This window comes from Manduca sexta, chromosome 28 (genome assembly GCF_014839805.1).
Source record: "Manduca sexta isolate Smith_Timp_Sample1 chromosome 28, JHU_Msex_v1.0, whole genome shotgun sequence".
In the NCBI taxonomy this organism is placed as follows: Eukaryota; Metazoa; Arthropoda; class Insecta; order Lepidoptera; family Sphingidae; genus Manduca; species Manduca sexta.
Genome location: NC_051142.1, coordinates 150,776 through 174,075, shown reverse-complemented (window position 1 = coordinate 174,075; position 23,300 = coordinate 150,776). Strand labels below are relative to the sequence as shown.

At 36.0% G+C, this 23,300-nt stretch overlaps 4 protein-coding genes across 7 annotated transcripts in view; 2 read left to right on the top strand and 2 right to left on the bottom strand.

Moving 5' to 3' along the window:
* Positions 1 to 787: 787 nt before the first annotated feature.
* On the bottom strand, positions 788 to 3,270 carry LOC115453817 (glycine--tRNA ligase). Its single transcript, XM_030182545.2, is given in 2 exon segments — positions 788 to 2,019; positions 2,022 to 3,270. Coding segments are annotated over 2 exon segments (2,208 nt in total). The 5' UTR covers positions 3,150 to 3,270; the 3' UTR covers positions 788 to 939.
* A 459-nt stretch (positions 3,271 to 3,729) lies between these two features.
* Positions 3,730 to 10,967, top strand: LOC115453819 (homeobox protein extradenticle). Of its 4 annotated transcripts, none has more exons than XM_037444480.1 (8): positions 3,730 to 4,187; positions 4,626 to 4,778; positions 5,675 to 5,835; positions 6,664 to 6,764; positions 7,279 to 7,429; positions 8,083 to 8,179; positions 8,551 to 8,764; positions 9,038 to 10,967. In XM_037444480.1, the coding sequence occupies exons 1-7, from the start codon at positions 3,929 to 3,931 to the stop codon at positions 8,727 to 8,729; spliced, it is 1,101 nt and encodes a 366-aa protein (XP_037300377.1). In that variant the 5' UTR covers positions 3,730 to 3,928; the 3' UTR covers positions 8,730 to 8,764; positions 9,038 to 10,967. The 4 variants fall into 4 exon arrangements, with proteins under 4 accessions (XP_037300377.1, XP_037300375.1, XP_037300376.1 ...); XM_037444478.1 differs by having other exon boundaries at positions 8,548 to 8,764; XM_037444479.1 differs by lacking the exon at positions 7,279 to 7,429 and adding an exon at positions 7,106 to 7,256.
* An 868-nt stretch (positions 10,968 to 11,835) lies between these two features.
* Positions 11,836 to 15,156, top strand: LOC115453820 (sulfiredoxin-1). The gene is made up of 3 exons (XM_037444481.1): positions 11,836 to 11,977; positions 12,951 to 13,081; positions 14,373 to 15,156. The coding sequence occupies exons 1-3, from the start codon at positions 11,929 to 11,931 to the stop codon at positions 14,580 to 14,582; spliced, it is 390 nt and encodes a 129-aa protein (XP_037300378.1). The 5' UTR covers positions 11,836 to 11,928; the 3' UTR covers positions 14,583 to 15,156.
* Positions 15,157 to 15,266: 110 nt separating this feature from the next.
* The window catches only part of LOC115455027 (protein vav-like), a 32,634-nt gene continuing 24,600 nt past the window's right edge, over positions 15,267 to 23,300 (bottom strand). The window contains exon 16 of the mRNA XM_037444629.1: positions 15,267 to 23,292. Coding sequence (XP_037300526.1) covers positions 23,218 to 23,292 — 75 coding nt within the window. The 3' untranslated portion in view covers positions 15,267 to 23,217. The remainder of the gene's footprint in view (positions 23,293 to 23,300) is intronic.

Here is a 23,300-nt window from a genome sequence, read left to right as displayed (position 1 = left end):
CCATTCTGTGAAAATTTACCTTTTCTTGCATCTAGTCAAGTTGTCATCAAGGCCGTAGCTAGACTTGAATTTAAGGTAGGGCAGCTGTGGCTACAGCTAGGGCGGAAGTGAAAATGTTACTGGATCTGATTTGGTCAATCGACTTTTGGCTTTCTTTACTTGTGAACGTGAATGAATCAGGTTAATACTTTCGTAATTGTTAGGGTAATATACAGATTTTATAAAAATCCCTTAAATCTCGAAAGGGGCTTATTCCACCCATCAATACGAATAACTCTTACTATGAGACCAACTCCCTGATCGTGAAATAAAAAACCCGCTGCTCCATAAATTTTGATTAAGTAGTTATGTATAATTTAGTTGATTATAATTAAGGTAGGGCATTGCCCCACAATGCCCCCCCCAGCTACGGCCCTGTGTGTCATGAATAGACTACAACAGTTTTAGATATTGGTAAAAATCCTATTGTTGACTGACTTTTATAAATTTCCATGTTCGACATTGTTTTTATATAAGTCTCGTTAGAAAATATAGAAAAAACCATACAAAATAAGTATGTTTGATGCGGATTTTATTACTTCACAAACACACGTATAATGAAAGTTTTATCTCTATAGTATAAAATTATCTTGTCTCGTATAATTACGTAAAATATTTTGAATTTATCAAACTTCGTGATTGAGCGATAATGTAATGAAAAATATCGATTCTCTATAATAAATGCGTAAGAGTCCTTGTTTTATTTGGTTACTGTATCTACTACTTTGTGTTCAATTGAAACGATATATATAATTCTGCAGTTTTTATTCAACTATCAATAAAAAAATGTGCTGGAAACAATACCAAATGCATTATTCTTGTAACTTTCAAGCTTACAGTTCAAATAAATAGATTTCAATAGAAATAATTACAAGCATCTGTCCCAAACATTTTGTGAATTTACGCGGCGGCTCCTTTTACAGTCTCTTGTTGTTCGAATTTAGGGTACTTCTGCTCTACGTCCGCCCAGGATATCTTACTGTTGGCCAGATCTCTTACAACATCCGGTACATCAGTCAATGGCAATCTAACTTGCCCCATGCTGTCTCTCTCCCTTAGAGTTACTGTATGGGGTTCCTTAGTAGTATCAAAATCAACTGTGATGGCGTAGGGTACACCGAGCTCGTCTGTCCGCGCGTATCGACGGCCGATGGAGCCTGAAGAGTCGTCAACTTTGTGAGATACGTCAACATTAGTTAGACCTTGAGACAGTTCTCGTACGAAGGGCTGGAACTCTGCATTACCACTCAAGGGTAAGACAGCGCATTTCATCGGCGCGACTGTGGCTGGTAATGAGAAGTAGGTTCTCTGTTCATCGCCTTCTCTCATCTTGAAGTTGTGTTCTAAGATGCAGTACAGGATGCGACCGACACCGAACGAAGGCTCGATTACGCTAGGTATGATCTCTTCAACATGTATGGTCTTTTGAGTTTTCTTCACACTGACAAGGTTTGGCTTGAGTTTAAACTCTCCATTAGGCGTTACTAAGTTATATTCCCCATCACTATCTAATTTATTTTGTAATTCTTCTAAAGCATTGGTGTCCAGAGCAGCTAATGCATCATTGATGGCCTTGGCTTCCTTCTTAAATTCCTTGCCAATGGCAGCCTTGTTTGGAACAGCCTCCACTAATTCAATTTGTTTGGGTGCTGGCAGTTTCTTCTCAGCAGCAAGACGGATGCCAGTTGCTTTTGTGTGTTGGGTGAGATCATAGGCTGACCGGTCAGCACAGCCCACACATTCAATCCAACCATAGCTGGACAAGCATTCTGCATCCCAGCAGTCACAGGCATAATGAGCCATCTCATTGCCCATGTGCTGCCTGAACCTCAACTTTTTGGGGTCAATGCCAACAGCCAGCATGTATAAATGGATCCGTGCCATGAAGTAACCCAGGGTTTCATTGTTAACTATACCCTTAGAAACAGCTTCTCCGATTGTCATAATCTCAGCAGGTTTGCCCTGTTCCTGGCTGTCCGCCCAGAATAGAAGAGCATTTGAGTATCTTTCACAGACTCAAACTTAGGATGGTCTTTGGAGTCACAAAAGTGTTCTATTTCACACATGGTGAACTCTCTGACTCTGAGAAGACCAGAGCGAGGAGAGATCTCATTCCTAAAAGAGTTCCCAATTTGAGCAGCGGCAAATGGTAAGCGGCCCTGATTGAATTCCAAAAGGCGTTTGAAGTTTACAAATATACCTTGAGCAGTTTCAGGTCTCAGGAAGCCTTTTACCAACCCAGAGGGACCAATCTGGGTGTTGAACATAAGATTGAACTCAATGGGGGGAGTAAGCTCATTACCACTAATAGGAGACTTCATGTCAAACCTCTTCATCAAGGCAGACATTTCATCAGCAGTCATACCATCAAGTTTTACAAGGATGTCCTCAATTTCAGCTTTCAGCTCAGCTTTTGTATTCTTTTCTGCTTTGATCTTTTCCAGATGAGCTTTGATTAAGTGATCCAGACGGAAACATTCTCCAGACTTGACATCTTTGGTCATCAGGTCAGCAAACCTTTCCACATGGCCTGATGCTTTAAGTACTGGTTCAGGAGTTAAAATTGAGCAGTCCACCTCCAACATCTGTTCCTGCAGGATGAAGTACTTCCTCCACAGCTGGATCATGTTGCTCTTCAGCGCGCAGCCCATAGGCCCGAAGTCGAACTGTCCAGTTATACCACCGTAGATGGCAAATGACTGGTCGTAGAAAAATCTTCTCTTGATCAAATCTTCCATTTTCGCGCGATCAAACAACTCCTCCACGGGGGCGAGACTCAGTTCTTTGTCTTCTAACACCTTTTTTCTTGTTTTTAATTCAGCTACGGCTTTTTTTATGTCGATTTCAGGAGCTTTCTCTTCCTTCAGCTTTCTGACCAGGTCACCCTGTTCTTTTACGCTGGCGCGCAGGGGCGCTAAGATTTCTTCAATTTTGGGGTCAGCCATTATTATATCTTTAAGAGGATTTGGTATTTTGATCTTCCTGTGATTTTTGTTGCTTCCCCACTGCAGCTGAGTTTCAGCGTGTGAAAATCGGAACTGGTTACAGACGACTGGTAGTTGTTTACTAAATACACTACACTTATAAACTAAAGCGAGAACGTGTCTCATTTAACCGTATGGATGATATTACTGCATTTAATCGTTACATCTGTTGGCCGGTAATTAACTTTTTGATCGCGTGGTTGCTGACGAAATTCACAAGAAATTCAACTCGACACTTTTTTGTTCCAGTTATATCTAGATTTTGAGCTTACTATTTGATACCTTGCCTTAGTATAAATAAAGAGAGAGTAGTACCATTATGTTAAAAGTATAATACGTCGATTTGGAATAAAAGTGACAGTGAAACGATGAAATGACAGCTATAAAAGAGCGTTCATTTTAGCTGTATAAAATTATGTATCTATTGTTGTAATGTAACAACATAACATCTTGACAATAGTCGACGAAAGTATAATTTACTAGTATTGATATAGTAATTTCTTTTATTTTTATTTGTGCTGTAAATTATGCGTACATAATATTTTAGTAGGCAGCATTAAGGACAGCAATCAATTATATGAGAAATATGGCAACATCATATTTACTATCCCTCTCTCACACTAAATCACGGCATAAATGATTGTGAGATGAAGCGTGATAGGAATAGTTTTAATTATTTGTTTTCTTTTTCAAATATCTCAGATTTGACAGCACAAAGGAGGCGGCCATTTTATTGCTTGCTGGTGAACGGGGGGTGAAGCCGTAGGTTTTCGCCCTATTTATCTTTGTTGAACATTTTAGACATTATTTTTATAAATTTACGTTTTAACATCGTACAAAAGCGTATACGTATTAGTGTAAGTTTGAGAGGTGTATATGTATTGAGTGTGGTGATACGGTGAGCGATGGACGATCCGAACAGGATGATGGCGCATAGTGGCGGCATGATGGGCCCACAGGGGTACGGGCTGCCCGGTGGCGAGGGTGCGCCCGCCACAGGTGAGGGCGAGGCGCGCAAGCAAGACATCGGCGAAATCCTACAGCAAATCATGAACATCACCGACCAGAGCCTGGACGAGGCGCAGGCCAGGAAGCACACGCTCAACTGTCACAGGATGAAACCTGCGCTATTTTCGGTTTTGTGCGAAATCAAAGAGAAAACAGGTTGGTTTGATTGTTTTATTCTGTTGCCTTGAATGTATGTTTAGTAGTAATAAATTACACTAATTTAAACATTCACTGCACTCGGTTACGTCTTGTGTTTTGTTTAGAATGTTGTGAAATTACAGCACGCTATCAAAATAAAGGAGAAGGAAACTTACATTTATTTATATAAGAATGAGCACACTTCAAAAAGAAACATGTTTGTATATTTTCACAACTGACCATTTAAAATTGTTCCTATTAATCTCAATATCCAATATATTGCCTTCATTTACAAAATCTTTTGATAAATTAGTTAAATATGTACACAGTAAATGTAAAATTAATTAAAAAAAATTATATGTTTCAATATCTCGCTTATCATATCGTAATACTTATTTAATATTATTAATATGTTTTCTTTAAAACAATCTCACTAATTGAAATGCTTTTGTGTAGTCCTGTCCCTCCGGAATACGCAAGAGGAGGAGCCCCCAGATCCTCAGCTGATGCGGCTGGACAACATGTTGATTGCGGAGGGGGTGGCAGGGCCGGAGAAGGGTGGAGGCGCGGGAGCCGCTGCCTCAGCCTCTGCAGCGGCTGGTGAATGGGGTAAATGGATATCTGTCATATTTTATGCAATTTTTTCTTACCTGTATAAAGATCACTGACCCAGAATAATCATAATTAATCATTACAAGTAATAAAAATATATATTATCATTTTAGTTTTGTAACAAAAAAATAAATATTTATTGACGGTATTAGACAGATAAGGAAAAATTTTGAAGATATGAAATGTTTCTGATTTTTGTTACTATCTGTGTCATTTAACATACAATTATTTTGTTCCTGAAATTCATATCAACATGTTACTTTTCATACAACATGTCAGTTTCTGATGTCAACTATAGACAAACAGTTTCAAACAAGTCAAGTCAACAAGAAACATTTATGTAGTCCTAAATGTGTAAATAATGTTATTGTATTCTAGTGTCATGTGACTACAGCAAGAGTTTATTAAATCTAACAAATGTTTACTCTTATTTCAACTGGTCTTATATTCTAAATGGTATTTTTTATATGTTGGGAACATTTTTCTTTACTTATTACAACTAGACCCATCGAGATGGTGAGATATAACTGTTTCTATTTAGGGGCTCTTTTTTCACACTTAGTTTGTAGAAGGTTGGGCCATTGTGCATGAACTGCCAGCTAATAGTCTAACCGGCTCAACACCTTTCTGAAGCGCAATATCTTCCCAGTTTCTCGTTCGGCTAGGTATTTAATTCAGCTTAAAAGCAGCAATATCTCCAAGTTTCTTCTAAAGACATGTTAATATAAAATCACTATTGAATTTGTGTAACAAATTCATTTCAGCTGACTTCTCAATGGGACAATAAACTCGAAACACCAAATTAATTTCTATTATTTTTCGGTTGGAGGTTATTATTTCTCACACCACCAACCGCAATCAAGCGCACAACTGATCCACTATGATCCAAGCAGATAACGCGATCGAGCACTCGGACTACCGCGCGAAGCTGGCCCAGATCCGTCAGATCTACCACCAGGAGCTGGACAAATATGAGAACGCGTGCAACGAGTTCACCACTCATGTCATGAACCTGCTGAGAGAGCAAAGCCGTACCAGACCTATTACGCCTAAGGTTAGTTTTATTTAAATATACTCAGGACATTGTGTAGTCATGAATTACTTAAAACATGCCAGACATTGTCTTGCTAAAGACCGTCTTCTACATAGACCATATTTTACATAAACTACATTTCATCTTTTAGATCTCATCAATAGTGCCACCTATCAGCTCCATAATGATCCTATGATTCTTGTTGAAACTAACTAAACTCTTACAAAATTGTTCATTTAAATCAATTAGATTTTGGAGATTAGCCAATGTTTCCTGGTTTTTCTTGTTTATACAAAATTATTCTGCAATAAAAACCATGTCCTGATAATTACAAACACAATAAAAACACAAATATGTCGGCAATTCACTTTTATTTATATAGATATGGTATCAAAGAATGAAGATGACAAAGTATGTTATAGTATAATACATCATAATGGTAGTGAAAATTATCTTCCATTTTATGAACCATAACATGTTAGTCATTACAGTGATTAGTACAACACTAATCTTTACTAATTCATATAAATATTTGTGTTTGTTTGTATATAGGGGCTAATATATGGAATTTCTGAACTGATTTTGAAAATTGTGTCATTAATAGGATGCTACATTACTCCTGAGTGCTATAGGCTAGTTTCTATCCCCGAAAAATCCCAGTAAAACTCTACGCGGGTAGAGCTGTGGGTAAGAGCTAGTTATGAATATGTAGTGCTCTTAAAGTGTCATTCAATATTTTCCATAATTTTGAAGGGGCTTAATTATTAAACTTACGCTCCCTTGTTATACAATACAAGGTAAAACTTAATAATATGGTGTTATAACAACCCGGGCGTGTTGCGGCCACAGGAAATCGAGCGCATGGTGCAGATCATCCACAAGAAGTTTAGCTCCATCCAGATGCAGCTGAAGCAATCCACCTGCGAGGCGGTCATGATACTGCGCTCGCGGTATGTATAACTACACTGATATCATATTGCCACATAATCGGGTGCGGATCCAGTATTTATATTTAAATGTATTGGATAAATAAGTTAAGAAGGTTTAGCAATGTCAAATTTACTATTCCTTGATATAGCAAATGTCAAGGAATAGGTTTAAGTCTTGACGTGCAAGAATTCTGCTAGTCTTTGGATCCGTGCCTGTATTCTACAGCAAAACGTATTACCTCATTACTTTAACAAAGTATATTGGCATTTCTTATCAAAATTGTCGAAGCTAGCTAGTGAAAACCAGCTCAACTTTGGCCTCGAATGACGAAAAAAAAACGTATCAAAATTCCCGCTTGCAGTTTTCTGGACGCGCGTCGAAAGCGTCGCAACTTCAGCAAGCAAGCGTCGGAGATCCTGAACGAGTATTTCTACTCGCATCTCTCCAACCCGTACCCGAGCGAGGAGGCGAAAGAGGAGCTGGCCAGGAAGTGTGGCATTACCGTGTCGCAGGTAACGTGACGTCACATTGCAGCTTCCTCGACGCGCGACGCAAGCGGCGCAACTTTACCAAGCAGGCCATCGAGCTGCTCAACGAGTACTTCTACTCGCACCTCGCCAACCCCTACCCCAGTGAGGAGGTCAAAGAGGAACTCGCCAGGAAGTGTGGCATTACCGTCTCGCAGGTATCCGGCGCCTAGCGAGAATGTATATGCGACTTTACTGTAGTGAGGTCAACGGTTACACTAAATTTAAATTCTAATAATTAAGCTAGGTTGATAAATTTAGCATAAAATTTCAGATACAGAAGATAGAAAATTAATAAATATATTTTTTTTAAACAAACGACGAAACTGAACAAATTTGATGGCCTGATAGCGTCATAACGTCCGTAAAAGAATTCCATGTTCTAATTATTCCATTACACAGTGTTCGTTAACTGAGAACATGGGATGTCTTATATATATTCCCAATAATACTACCTTTTAATTGCGCTTGAAATCTAGATAGTGAGCGATTAGTTAATGCAATAGTGGGCCACGTATGTCTGTCGCGTTGCGAGCTCAACCAGAGTTTACCTGGTTGCAAACACACCGGCGTAATTTTGTCGGCTGGCGAGAGATAGTCATATTATTATCTCGTCAGTTAATACTCTATCTGGACGCTACTTGACTTACCATCAAGTGCAGTAGAATTGTATTAATATAAAAAAAAAATACAAACCCCTCCTTACGTAGGTAATAGCAGCTTTAGAAAACTTAAGACAGTTTTTCCAACCATATCACCATGAACACAAAGATGAGATTTGGCGCAGCGTCTCACAGATTGTTCATTGCAGGTGTCCAATTGGTTCGGCAACAAGCGCATCCGTTACAAGAAGAACATTGGTAAGGCTCAGGAGGAGGCCAACTTGTACGCCGCTAAGAAAGCCGCTGGTCAGTATGTTCTGCGTGTGAATATTATCCCTTGGACTTGGTGTTTTGGAAACAATATTTCATTTACATTTCACACTTTACATATAAGTAAAAACATAAACTTAAAAGGCACACCTAAAAATACTGCCTATAATCGATAATAAAATCTATTAAAAATCAATTTTTTTTTAAAACCAATTTTATAAAAAAAATATTTTCTATTCAAATGGATTGGAATTCCAAAGTTTATAACATAATATTATGAATACTTGAAAGAGAAAGAGAAAAATTTTTTTTTTTTTAAAAATTCGTTGTCGTTTTGGGGAGAGAGCACACTGCACTTAGTGGTGTGAGCACCGAGCGCGAATGTATTCCGTCCCTTGTTCCAGCAGCGGGAGCGTCGCCATACTCGATGGGCGCGGCATCCGGTGCAGCCACGCCGCTGATGTCACCGGCGCCGGCGCAGGACTCCATGGGTTACTCGCTGCCGGCACCCGGCTACGACCAACCGCAGCCAGGCTACGACGCCTCCATGCCCTATGACCCCATGCACCAGGACCTGTCGCCCTAGTCGCCTTACACCACGCCCTACGCTACCGCATACAGGTGACTTAGCTTACTTCGATCGATTGATGCGCGATTATGGATCGATATAATAATGGATCTATTCGATCTAGTGTGAATCGATATTTCGTAATTTGTAATTTTTTAAAGTAGCCTTCCTTGTCTTTGCAAATGCTTTCAAATCAATTTATATTTATCGATCAATAATGGACTGTTTCAAGTCAATGATTATATCGATTTAATATGGTGGGGACTTAATCGATATTGGTTGATTTTCAGCAATAATAGTAATGATAATGTTGATTATTGTTTCAGGTAAAGAGGGCAGTACGCGTAATTGTGCAGCTTCCACAAAATTGCCATTTACATTACATTACTATTATAAAATTAAGTAGCAGACTTACCTCGATCGGTTCTTGGCGGCTCGACGGCTCGGCGGCTCGACTGCGCGACAGCTCGGCGACTCGCCACTATTGCCTTAGGACATACAACACATTGTATACTATCGCGTGACGTTACATATTACTAGCGATATTTTTGGAGGTACATGTAATTGAAACGTATTTAATTTGTATTAATCGATTTATATGACTGTCACCCAGTATTTATTTTAATATATACATTGATTTCTGTGGTTTATACATCGCGGCAGCTGTTTTTATAGTATTATATTTTTATCGCGAACCCCAGTGATGTTTTATAAATTTTCTAAAGTAATTATTTGGGCAGTATTAGTAATTTTTATGTACCACATCGATCGGCCGGGATCTCGTTTGCGTTCACTATTCTTACTCTATGGTGGTTATAATTATACGATAGTACGTAAGTAGCCTATAGTTTTAATATATAAGTATTCAGATATTTTGTGCTGATTAGTGTCCTATATAAATGCGTCCGTACATTGTATACTATCGACTTTGAAACTGTGGTGTTTCCCGACTTTGTACCTAAAGTTTCGTATCTATCTTCAGTCCCTTGCACAAGTATTGCACATACTACAGTTTTGGGATACGCTTGGAGTTCGCTCTAACATTTTTTCTGTAATTGTTACCATGTAGAATTTTCGATGTCGTAACTCCTCCGTCCCTTAATATCTATATGAAATTATGGTTCTATAATTCTAGGAAACTTATAGATTTTACTTACGGGTTTTCTGGAAGAGGTTAAGAAGAGTCGCGTGTAGATATCGAGGTTTATTAGTATGCGATTTCTTGGAATTACTTGCATTGTTTAAACAGGCATTGATTTTGTATAAATTAGGATCAGCGCCGATGGAACGCGACGAAGAAACTTAATTTGCGGATAATAAAACTTCACGTTATTTTCATTTGTATCAGACTGATATTAATATATAGTGGTTTTGTCTAAGCGGCATGATTTCTTTTGTTTACTATTACCAACTGTATGTATATCAAAGGAATAGAATTCGAGCTCCGATTATAGTCGAATTTCGTCTCTGATACCACCTTGTCCATCAGCGCTAAGCCCTAACATAGTATCGTCGGAGCGAACGCCGAGTGGTACAATTAGCACTTGATCTAAATGAAGTATTTCAATCATTTCGCCAGCGAGCAGTCGGGAAACAGTACACTGTCGAAGTCTGGAGCGAGGCGTGCATGCGGACACGCGACTTGTGTGCAATCTTAATATTTTTTATCTATGGTTGTGTTATATCTCGCACACGTTAACGTATGTGAAATGAAGCATTTTACATTTTTTTCTTCAATATTTAAAAGCAATCATGTATTATTTTGTTTAAAAAGCTATCGGGAGTTGTGAATATCAGAACAAAATATATTTTTACACGGTGCTATAGTTGGATAGCACTATATTATTTCCTTATTTTAGCAATAAGTAAATGTTGTTTTTGTTCGTCGTTCCGATTCGTTCAGCCGGATTACGCTAAGTTCCACGTAGATATAGTTTTGGATATGAACTTTGCTAGCGTTAAGTTGATGTGTTCTATAACAAGATATCTGAAACAGTATACGAGAAAAATAACGAAAAATTTAAATGAAATAAAAATTATTAAAATTCGCTGTGGAACATTGATATAGCACCGCGCCGCCGCCCGCGGCCATCCCGCCAATTTGAAAAGTTGGATTATTTACGTAGAAATGGATGTAGTGACGACTCGCGACCGTGAGTCCACGCCCGGCGCGGCGGCGCGACCACATGTATACGACGACGAGTTCAATGTTATTGCGACCATCAGATTGACTAAATACATTTTTGTGTAGTTATACAAGGCGTTTTATTCACTACCTCCACTTAATACTTCTCTATATAAGCCGACCAAATACAAAAGTTACACTCATTTACAATAATTAAATAAATGGTTATAAAATGAGTACCATCTACATTAGCTGTTTAATACAATAATTGAAGCGGCCCCTTATCGTCCTTACTCGTTCTATACTCTTATTTCTAACTTCTTATAAATTATTTATAACCCACGAAGAATAATTGTTATTGTCTACTATAATGCTATTTAACTAATACTTAGCCAAATAGTAAGACAATTCAGATGTTTGTAAAGCAGATTTGCAATAAAATTAAAGTTATAGGAATATTTTGCAATTAATATATTGAAACGAATGCAGTTTTTGAGTTTCGCGTACTTAGAATGTCGATCGTCCATAAATTTTTCGTTGGACCGGGTCGTACATTAGTGGTTCATAATATTTTGCCTACACGATTATTTATTTTTTTAAGTGTCGATTACTTTATCGAAAGATCATGTTTACGTGAACTCGTGAAGTAAACTGCCTAATTACATGATTCATTATACATCATTACCGCTGTTTTTTAGTTCTAATAGTGTATTTTTTATTACAGTGGTCATCATATTCTCTTTTATTATAAACACAAGATCCATATATACAGAACACGCAATGTAATAGAATTTCGCAGACTCCCGCGCATAATATTTTAATAAAGCAAGTAAGTAATTACCGCAACCAGAAAATTCGGATCCAATCCTCTACTAGCATTGTGCAGAACACTACATAATTATTTTAAAGACACTGGATTAGGTACTTTAAAACCAGGTGATGTCCACGACAACAATTAGTATATCACTGTACTTATTATTTGTATTTTTTATCAATCGGCGCGACCTTGGATTCGAACCGAGTATCGGCCGCGAATGACTCGCGTTTAGTGCAGTGAAGTCATTCGGCTGATTCAGTCGGTTCACGTGAGTTATGTTGAAATCTTTAGTTAGTTTGACAACAGCCACCGTTAACAGAAACTGTAAGTATGTTTTTGGTTATTATTTTTTCTATATTTATTGCTCAAAGGACTTGGTTAAGTTTAATTCACCACCTACTTTTTACTGTTGCTGAGCATGTCCAATTATGTGCGTTCGAGTGTCCGAGCTCAATGAGGGTTTGACAGATGTTTGAGGATTCAATAGTCTTACTTATTTTATAAATTCTGCAAATTGAGTTTCGTGTCGCTCGTTTTGTATTTTTTCTATTGAATAGCTTTATTATAATTGCTAATGAGGAGACTACCAATAATAAGGACAATAAGGACAATCAAAGGAGGACGATATAACATACAAAACACAGCCATAAGATGCAAATATTGAAGTTGAATAAAGATTTAATTTCGTCATGCTATAAATAGCCTGTTTATTCACGCGTATTATACGCGTCGTGTAATTTCACACATAACAATGTCCATTGATAATAGTTATTAATTTTTTTCATAGGTATTGCACAACTATTTTTCTTATGAGTTAACTGCAAAATGAAAAGGGGGCGAATAAATCTTAAGGATTGAAACATAAAACTTGGGGTTCATATTATAATACATATAAGGTGGATAAAAGTATTATAAGTACTTATAGTTTTTGTCTATGTATTATTTACTGAGTAGTCAAACACCCTGTTTTTTGACCACTTCCTATTTATTTAGCTAGCTCACTTTTTCTGTGCCTGCATAGTTACTACTGCATTAAAAATACTAAAACCAGTGTAATTTACTAGTATTGGGCACAGAACACTGATTACACTAGGAAAGTAACCTGCAATAAGTACTTCAAAGTTCTGACTGATCTTGTTCCTGTATGGTAGGCCTTTTATTAATTAAATTATTCAAAATGTATACCAATCAGGTATACGTGAAATATAATAATACGTTAACTACCTTATTAGATGACCTAAGAATGTCTGGTAACAGATAACATTCTAACAAACATGTATAATTTTTGGTCCTATAGCGTCCAGGATGGTTAGTGTGCACAGCGCCTATAAAGATGAGGTTCATAACGTACCGATGTCAGTCATCATCAGACCCTTCGTGCCTGAGCTGGATGAGAAGAAAGTTGAGTCGCTGATGGAAACTATAAGAGTGAGAATATTACCTATCCATTTTTAACTTGTAGAGTCTTGAAGTTTTTCTACAGCATGAGTCGCCACTAGTAGGGTATTAAGTACCACTGTCTAACAGAAAATAAAGTACATGATTTCTGTAATTTTTTTGTGTGATGACTGAGCTAATTGAACGCTCAAAAATCAGTTGCACTAACTCATATTCCAAGCATTTTATGTCTTTTGTTGGTGGAGATCACGTGAAATCAAGTGAACCTTACGGTCGTAGTTTTATTATAGTATAGCTATATTACTAATAATATTAATCTCTAAGTTTATGAAAATCACATATTAAGTCCCGATAGTTAAGTACTTACTTTCAGTTGTTAACGGTGTTAGTTCCGTACATATATCTAGGTCTTAGTACTTATGGCTTAGTCTCAATGTTTTCCTGTATTGCGCGACACCTGATTAGCTTGTTTAAGTGAGGTTTATAAATATTTACAATGTGAACTCGTTGCAACTGTAGAGGTCGTTTCCAATTACATGTCTGGTACCGTGCAAATAGTTACTATTACTTGCAAGTTTTACAAAATTGGTAAACAAGCGAGTATAGCTTTGATTTTAAAATCTCCCAAGTAGGTATGTGTTGGATCTGCATATAAATACTTAGGAAGAGTTATGGTAAAGGGAGCGAATATTTTTGCCGAAATAACTAAATAGGGCACTGCATGCTAGTACCACCTGTGTGATAAGTACTTAATACTACCTAAGTTTTTTTTCCATCTATTCTTGGCCCAATCTAATGTGGAACCGAGGCAACATGTTGCAGAAATGATTTGGCCGAGTGTTTACGGCAAGCCGGCTGCCTGCGATCAATGCAACATAAAGGGAAAAGTTGTTTCGATTTATTTATAAGTATATTGTTGATTTTTCTCCCCAAAGTTATCAAAGGTTACATTGAACGTTAAAACCGTTTTATCTTAGTCAATATTATCGAAAATTTTTGTATATATAAGTACCACAAAATTAACATAAACATTAAACAAATACAATTACAATCTGTAAATAGTATCTTACAAGACGTTTGCATCATTCATTTTTATGTGTTTTACTGGTAATTTACTTAGGTATTTATTTTCTCCATGTTCCAATATTCTTTATCCGTTACTTATTTTCGGCCCACGTGTTATGTAGTCAATTTTGTTTTATTTAATAAAAAAATTTCATATTTCCATGTGGCTGAAATATGATATTGATAATACATCATATCTTACTTCCAACATGTATAAGTATAATATGGTTTTATTAAAAAAAATATATTTTCCCAGAAAGAAGAAGAGACTGGAACAGTGCCTCCCATAGACATACTATGGATCAAAGGTTCGCAGGGCGGCGACTATTACTACAGCTTCGGGGGCTGCCATCGATATGCCGCGTACAAGCGGCTCAACAGAGACACCATACCGGCCAAACTCATTAAATCTACGCTCACTGATCTCAAAACATACTTGGGCAGTAGTACGCCCGACTTGAAGTAGACTTTAGGTTATTAAACGTGTTCTTTGCACACAATGCCAGTGATGAGCACAACTGTGGTGGATATTTGCATCCGCCCGGATAGCGACCACCGCACACAAGGTGTAAAACTCGACATAGCAGCCCGTGTGGCGCGCCTCCGGTTGAGTGTGTATATCTGCTATTAGACAGGTCGGCATAATTACGTTGACCCGCGAGGAATACCCATCTCTCGTAAGGCGAGACTATCTAAACTACTTCACTTACAATCAGATGGAGTGGGGTCACTTTATCGTACATGGACAGCTGATTCTGCATGCATGCTCAATATATATTTTTTTAATCAATGCTGTAGATAACGCGTATACCCTGCATTACTTTTTACTGGTGTCGTGTGCGCAATCTACCTAATATACCTAATTTATAATTGATAGAATATGGCAAGTGTTACTCAAGGTTGAGGGCGAAAAGACGTCTTTTTTTACATGATGTTATTTTGTAATATTAAGTATAAGCTTAGTTATAAATTATTCTTTTTATAAAAAATGTTAATATATTTTTTAAAAACAAAAGATGAAGATATATTCTAGTCTGCAATATGTAGTTTTATTTATATCTATACAAATTGTCGAGAGCCAGAAAAATGCTACGTATATTATACTAAATAACATCGGTCTTAGAAGGAAATAAAAAAATAAATAAACAAATATTCGTCCATAGTATTTATTGTGGAGCGACACCTTATGACTACAGAACAGTGAGATATGCCAGTTCATTAGAATAATATATACAAACGTGAACATAAATAATATCAAAATACATTCTATACTAACTGCGTACGGCGGATGCGCTCGCGTACCATTTCGAACGACATAGCGCCAACCTTCGCAAAGCTGACGTCACCAAATACAAACCACACCGGCGCATATGCATGCATGCAATCATTTACAACATGCATAATATATGCAAGTTTCTATATAAGTAGTGCAAATTATTTTGAAGTTACTTGAGCCACTCAAGAAATAATGAAGATACAATATAAGATGTTTTTAAATACTTCATACACTGCATATACACCAGTTTGTTTATTACATGTCAGCCCTTACACAACGCGGTTTCGATGAACATTTGTATTTTATGTTAAAATATTGATAATTCCTAAAAAAATCTCATTTAATTATATCCAAAATACCGTAGTAGCTCATTTAGTTTTATTTACTTACAATAAAAATGTCTCTAGTTTTTAAACAAGCAATATATTTTATTTGCCGCAGTAATAAGATTTTAAACTTTCCCCTTTAATTTTCCCCCTACTTGCCAGCCCGAGCTGGTTACTTCGTACTTTTGTACCTAGTCTTTTGTATAAACTTTATCCCTAATTTAAAATCTCCATAGTTATATAAGTGATTTTAATAGTTGTTTAGAAATAATAATTATTCTTATTCTTTGTTTTGACGTATCATAAGTGCAACTTTGTTCGCCTACGTGATAAATAAAGTATTTTATTTTATTTTAAACGTATACATCGGTGAAAACCTATTGCAATATGACTGGCTTAGTGATACGAAACCGCGTTGAGTGAATTTATGTAAAATATAAACTTAAAATACGTGCATAATTTATGTTACTATTCCGCAAATCATTGAACATCCATACGGTCAATACATTAATTATAATTGTACTAAAGTATAATTTGTCAGTGCAATGCATTGCAATTGTAATTAACTAGTGTTTCATTAAATGCATTGAAGTTATTTGTCACAGATTTGCTTTGCTTTGTGTGGTGTGGACTCTAGTAAAATAACGGTTGATTTAGGTTTATTTACAAAATTATCAGATGATGAATTTTGGTAAATGACTTCTTCTAAAGAATTTATTTGTATTACTCGTACTACATAAATATCAGTAATAAATACAAACATTAAACAATTCATATTTAAATTAAATTAACTTCTTCACGGTGCAACTAAGCAAATCTGTCAAATATGAGGAAGAGTATTCTCAAAGCACCAAATAAACATTCACTAAGTCTATTTCCGCAAATAATGCAGCAGATTATTTGTCATCACTCAGCAAGCGTCGCCACATATCAAAATATATTTTCCCACACTACAAATGCGTGCAAAAATATAATTTTCTAAACATGTAATATAATAACAAGAGATCATAGGTACTGCACATTTTTTACTCTTTTGGCACAAAAATATTTGAGAACAGGTTGATAAACAGAATTTTCACGGGGTGTCGTGCCGGGCGAACGAGAAGCAGAGCTGTCGTTAGCTGACGTGAAACAAAATCCTCAGAGACACTGGACATTTAAATCCCGGATAAAATTTAACTGGAAATAAAAAAAAAATCTGTTACGCTTTCTTTTCAATTGATCACATACTAAGGCCCCCATCGCTTTATTGACTCGCAAAGTTTCAGTCGAGTGAACTGAACAATCTCGGGTGAGACCGAGGGAAGCATGGGCAGGACGCCTGGATGGCTTCGACACAAAGCATTGTGCTACGTTTCACTCTATTGTGGGTCTTGTGTAACATTGAAAAAAGGTGGTTTTAAGAATGAATTCCGAGCCCAGCACGCTACCCGCGTTGATATAGTTTCTGCAATACAAACACAATATTGTACAATGTATTGTTCTATCTATCACCGTGACGGCGCCGCCACATCGCCGGCCCTCGGGCTTCAGGCCTCGGCTGACCAACTAAATACAAAAAATATATATCTTTTATATTACAACAACCATATTCATTTATTCTATGCACCTATGTTAGTGTGGGCGTGACCGACTGTGTTACCGATACTAAAAATATTTTTTCTTTTTTCAAACATAACATTTTCGCGCTTTTTTAAATAACCTGTTGCCAGCCGCAAAAATGTCGGAAATACCCACAAGAAAATATATTTTTTATTTTTACAACAATTTGTGTGCCCGTCGACATACACAACACAGTACATACTATATGATAGTTATTATGTTGTTTAATTAACATTTATTACACATATTTGTTTCACAACTTTATATAAAGCGGTGGTTACATAAAATTATTTAATGTGCCTAACTACAATATTGAAGCATATCATTATATTTTGACATTTATAGTTGAACTATGTTTATTTTATAACACATTCATTATATGCATGTAGTTGAAAGTGGCGAGAGACAGGGAATTATTCTTTACAAATTATAATCAAGTTATCGGTGGGTATGACAGTCAAAGTATACAATTCATATATAATATAAAAGATTTCATTTTGTAACTATATAAAAACAACATTAGCATTTTAAATAAGTCTCCAACAGAGCAGACATAACACACAAGACTCATTACATGTCTTTTAATTAATTATTGTGAAACAAATTTTGTATTGCAACTAATCCGTATATCCAGTGGCATAGTCTCCTCACCACTTTCAAATACATTAAACATTTATTATACGATTCATTATAATGACACCTACTACGCAAAAGGGTAGATTGCAACCATCCAGTAGAACATTAAGTGAACTAGATACAAATTCTACAACAAGAATAAGTTAACTTTATATACAGAGATACAGATTTAAACAACAATATATTATAGAAGGTTATGGTGACATTTAGGAAAGACAAAAATACTGCTTGAGAATCCGATTTAATCTACTTTTACATCGACCCATGACCCCTTACACAATATTACGTCCCTTAAAGTGGGTGAAAATTGACCTATAAATTTTATTTTTATTCGACAACATAATTCTCCATTTTCTACGTTTAATTTAAAGATATATTTTGCCACCATAACGTCCATGGAAACATGAAAGATACTATTAACACTTGAGTTTCGCTTAATATTAATTGTTAGATATACAAAGAATGTTTGTTATGACGTGATATGTGAGTGAATGTTGCAACATTTTCATATTTGTGTTTTTAATATAAAAACAACTTCTTATTTTTGCTGTATAATATTATTAAATCACTGGGTTACAATAAAACAATTGCACAAGATATAAAAGCTGGACCAAGTTTGAGGGCAAATGTTTATTTGTAATATAAAAAGTAAAGCATAAATTCAAGTTAAAATATAATAATAAATGCATAAAGCACCTTGATGGACAGCACCTTTAAAGTATGTACCAAAAAAAAAAACATTCCAAACACCACAATAAATTGGAGATTCTATAGGGGTTTTTACTCAGTAGTAGATAGGCTTAGTTTTCCTCTCTTCTATAGTATACCTTGAAACCCATGAATGTTGTTAAATAAAATGTAGATGTTATTGCCCTCAAAATTGGCCCGTAGTCAAAATAGTAGCTGTTACTCCACCACGACATTAATACTATGCACTGGAATGTAGGCAGCATAACTGAGGTACTTTGTAAAAATACAATGGAATATAACGGGCCCGTTGGTATCTTAGCGCATTAGTTGAATCAACAGGGTATTTAACTATGTTTGATTTAGTGCGTTTATTTAAGGAGTACAAAAAAGAAATCTTTCTGTGAAAACAGCATAAAAATTCGATAATAAATGAGGCAGTAATTCAAATTTCAATATTGCTACCTGCAGGAGTGAACGTGGAGTGGGGTTATCGCTCCACCTCTTTCTAACGCACGAATCGTTATGCCCGCTGACGTCACATGCCAGTATTTAGTCTCTTTTCTGTTTTTTGACACCCACCTCAACTACCAAATTTAAATGGCTTAGTGGATTTTTTCACCAGATATCAATGATTTCTTCTGTTTTACAATGCATACGACGCAAATATTTTATAAAGATTATAAATAACAAAATAAGTCAAATACCTTATTAAGGGCTTATTTCGTTCGTGATGTGTCTTTACGAACTTTAATCATCGAATATAAGAAAGAGCGATCAAATATAACTAAAGCTCCCAAATAAATGGTAAACAAAAATGCATTTATCTTATAAATGAACTTGCAAAAGCCCTTACGAATTTTAGTTATATCAAATTGTTTCATATGCGAAAAATTGCAGTTTTTAAATCTTGTCGGTACAAGTGTAACAAATAAAAATACATACGGATTGTTATCACGTTTGATACCGAAAAACCTGTAGCACTTATGAGCTGAAGCTGTTGACACTCACCCGAGTATCATTATGCCAACAAATTACGACTGCGTGCCGTATTAGCCAGACTACATACCGACAATTGCGACATTAAGTTTCATACATATGTAAAATCATTTTTTTTCTATGTTTTTTTAAATTAGTTAAAACTTTTCGAAAAAAAAAGGTCGCCGACGTCAATTAGCCTTCAACCGTTGATGTTTTATACTATGAAATACGCACTACCAAAGAGCCCGTTAATAAAAAAATAATGTACAAGAATTAAATTGCATTACAATTACCTACTAAAGGAAGACGAATCGTTCACAATAAATAAACTAATATAAACGATTGAACGTGAACGGAGTTTGGCACTTTATCTCACTGTGGTTACATATTACTGAATAAATCATTATGTATAATAAAAACGGTATTATGTATTTGAACGTAACAATTTTACGTTGTTTAGAGGAAGGTGGGCAAAACAGGTCATTGCCATGAGGTCAAAAATAACCCATGTTGACGTGACTTAATAAAATATTGAACAGTATAAAATTATATCATTAGAATTATATTAATCACAATATTTTCTATGCATGTCCATTTTTAATTAAATTAAGAGAAGATAAAAATCGTTCAAAAATGAAAATACATAATAAAAAAATCTTTCATAAAACTGTTCGCAAATTGAGCAATAGATTGGTCATGGTGGGGTGTGCAAAATGAACTGCATATAAAACATATTTACAATAAAGTTAAACCATTTTATGAATTGTAATGTCAAATTTATACCTCATAAATTTTAAATTATTGTTTTAGTTAAATTGACTCGCAGGTAATAAAAAAATACAATAGGTACACTTTTGAAAACACACTTGTAAACCAAATCATTTGTTTAATATGACACATACTCAATATTGCAAAAGTAAAGATGTTAAGACAAATTATTTGTATGGTAAAAAATATTTTTTTCACTTGTGTCAACTTAAATATTACAAAAAGGTATATCTGCAATTAAACAATTCTTTATTAAAATCCTAACATCTTCCGCGCCTATATCGTGCGTATGAAATGAGAGCGTAATAGAATAGACACTTACCTAAATTAACCGTTTTACAATACTCACTAGTTTTAAAGCATTTTACGCACCATCAAAACACCCAAGTGCCGAATAGATATCTGAAGAGAGCGCGAACTGACCGCCGATCCCACGCAGAGTTACCAACACGTTATTTTTACGAGACTATATTGACGATATATATTTTGGTTAATTCAATTAACCTATATTTTGTGTCTCCATATAAACAAAAATTGTTCTATGTCCATATTTGCCCACGCTACTTAATAAAATTAAAAAGTTTTTCATCCCGTGTGACATCAAAGCAATCACAATTTTTAACATATTAAATAAATTTTTTTGTAGGGTTACCAATACCTACATTGGACCCGAATTTTGTACAATTAGTTTTTTCGAACCTAGCGTGAGATCACCAAAAAGTTCGTCTTTATAATTCGAAGAATAGAATTTGAGAAGTAGTCAACTTTGATAATATTTTACAACTATATTAACTCCTATTATACAGAGATATTTGAGTTGTATATAATATGTACTAGATTAAAGATTACGAATAGATTTATATTTTAGAAACGCTCGCATGTAAGCGAGCAATTTAAATAAATGGGTTAAAGTATCAAGAATTTCTCATAAGCACTTTTAATAAAGCAACAATCATATTTTTGTATAAAACCTTTCTAGTGTTTCTTTTTTTATTTTACGTTCTAATTTTAAAATATTTGTGCCTTTATACAACTGGCCGTTTATTGAACTGTCAACTTTAATCTAGTACAAATAGTCGAGAAAAGAGTTATGACGCGTGAGTGGGCCAATTCTGGGTGCATGTTATCCACAAACCTCCAAATTGCGACTATAGTGCTGGTATCTACAACCAATAAGTCGTTGTTTTTGTCAGAATAGGCCTTATAATCTTATAATTGTTTAATACCTTTGTATTGAGATTACTTCTTTGCAGCGCCACATATCAAGGATATTGAAGAAAGTTGGATAACCTAACCTAACCCATCCAGCCAAAGATAGGTTAGGCAACAAGTACTTTGACAGATATATAGCTTATATCTAGGATGGAATTATTTATTGTAACCTGTCTACCCTCGTCAACCATGATGTTGACTAGACGATAATTTAAGGTCTATTGACACGTACCCGTGACGGGGCCGGACCGTGTGGCGTCAGGAATAAAAATATTCACATTTTTTTTATAGAATTACACAAAATACTCACATAAAATGACATCCGCGTAATGTTAACGCACGGCTACGTCACGGACCGGTATTGTCACGGATGTGCAATTAGGCCAAAATGATTCTTATTTACACTGAGATATTCTAACATTTATGGTTTGCCGTGGCGCCATACATCAAACTATAAATACATTCACAATAGTGAACATTCAATAAATATAATTCACTACTCGACAACGATATAAGTAGTATTAATTTAACCCATCGCATTTCTTTTAAAGAGTAACGAATATTTCTACAATGTTCTAATTACAAAATATACTAAGCTTTAGCCAATTACGGGCGTGCATGTATCGTGCGTTTTCGGAGATAAATATAAAAAACGCACGTACATTTAAGTGCTCAGATATTCTATGTTCATATAAAATACCACGGCCCTGTCACTGCACGTCCGAGTGTGACCAAAATTGCACAAAATAGACAAGTGCGTGCCCTTTAAAAGAAATGAGATGTCTATCCGAAATTAATATAGTACGTTTATCAATAAACATCTATAAAATATGACCAGTGCCTTAACTCCATATTGTTCTTAATTTGAGCTCAAAATGTTGAGCATCCACTTTATAACAGATATTTAAAACATTTTTATATGTGTACTTTTATAATAATGGTAAATGATATTCATAATGACTACATGATTCTGAATATATTCCACAGATATTAATTTCATTTTTGTGTGAAATGGTTTTTGACTCCTTCAAAAGAGGAGGTATCAAACCACAATATCTTTATTTCCACACAAAACTAATGTCATGATATTTTAACAATGCTAATAAACTCGTTACAATGTTTGATCCAACATTTGATTCGCGTGACGTATGTGTCCACGTATAATTCCGACTTCATCGTTGGGCTCGATACGTAAGGACGTCTATATTGTTACGTGCACTTCCTCTAGCACCTAAATTATTAACCACTATTAATGTCATAGCACAATTCTCTAACGTCTCCATGTCGTAAATGCATTAAACACCAATACGTACGTACACAGAATGTTCCTTCAGTTATTTCTGGTATTTCTCCAGATTAGCCGCCATGACCAAAATTCGCATTAGTTTAGACACAGTAATTTGTTCCATGCTGCTTGGTGAATGACCGGTCTGGCCGGATCGAATGCGTATTGTCCGGTATGCCCGGAGGCGTGTTCAGTATGCGAGTGAGCGCTGCGCTCAGACGAGGTCGTCGTCGGTGTGTTCGGCGGAGTGGTCGCTGGTGGTGCGGCGGCGCGGACGGCGCGGCGGCGCGGAGTAGTGCAGCTCGCGCTCGGCGAGGCACAGCTGGCATCAGTCCAGCGCGCCGATGCACTCCGGCTCCTCGCGCACGCACTCCTTCGGGAAGTACCCTGACCGGTTGTCACCCTGGACAC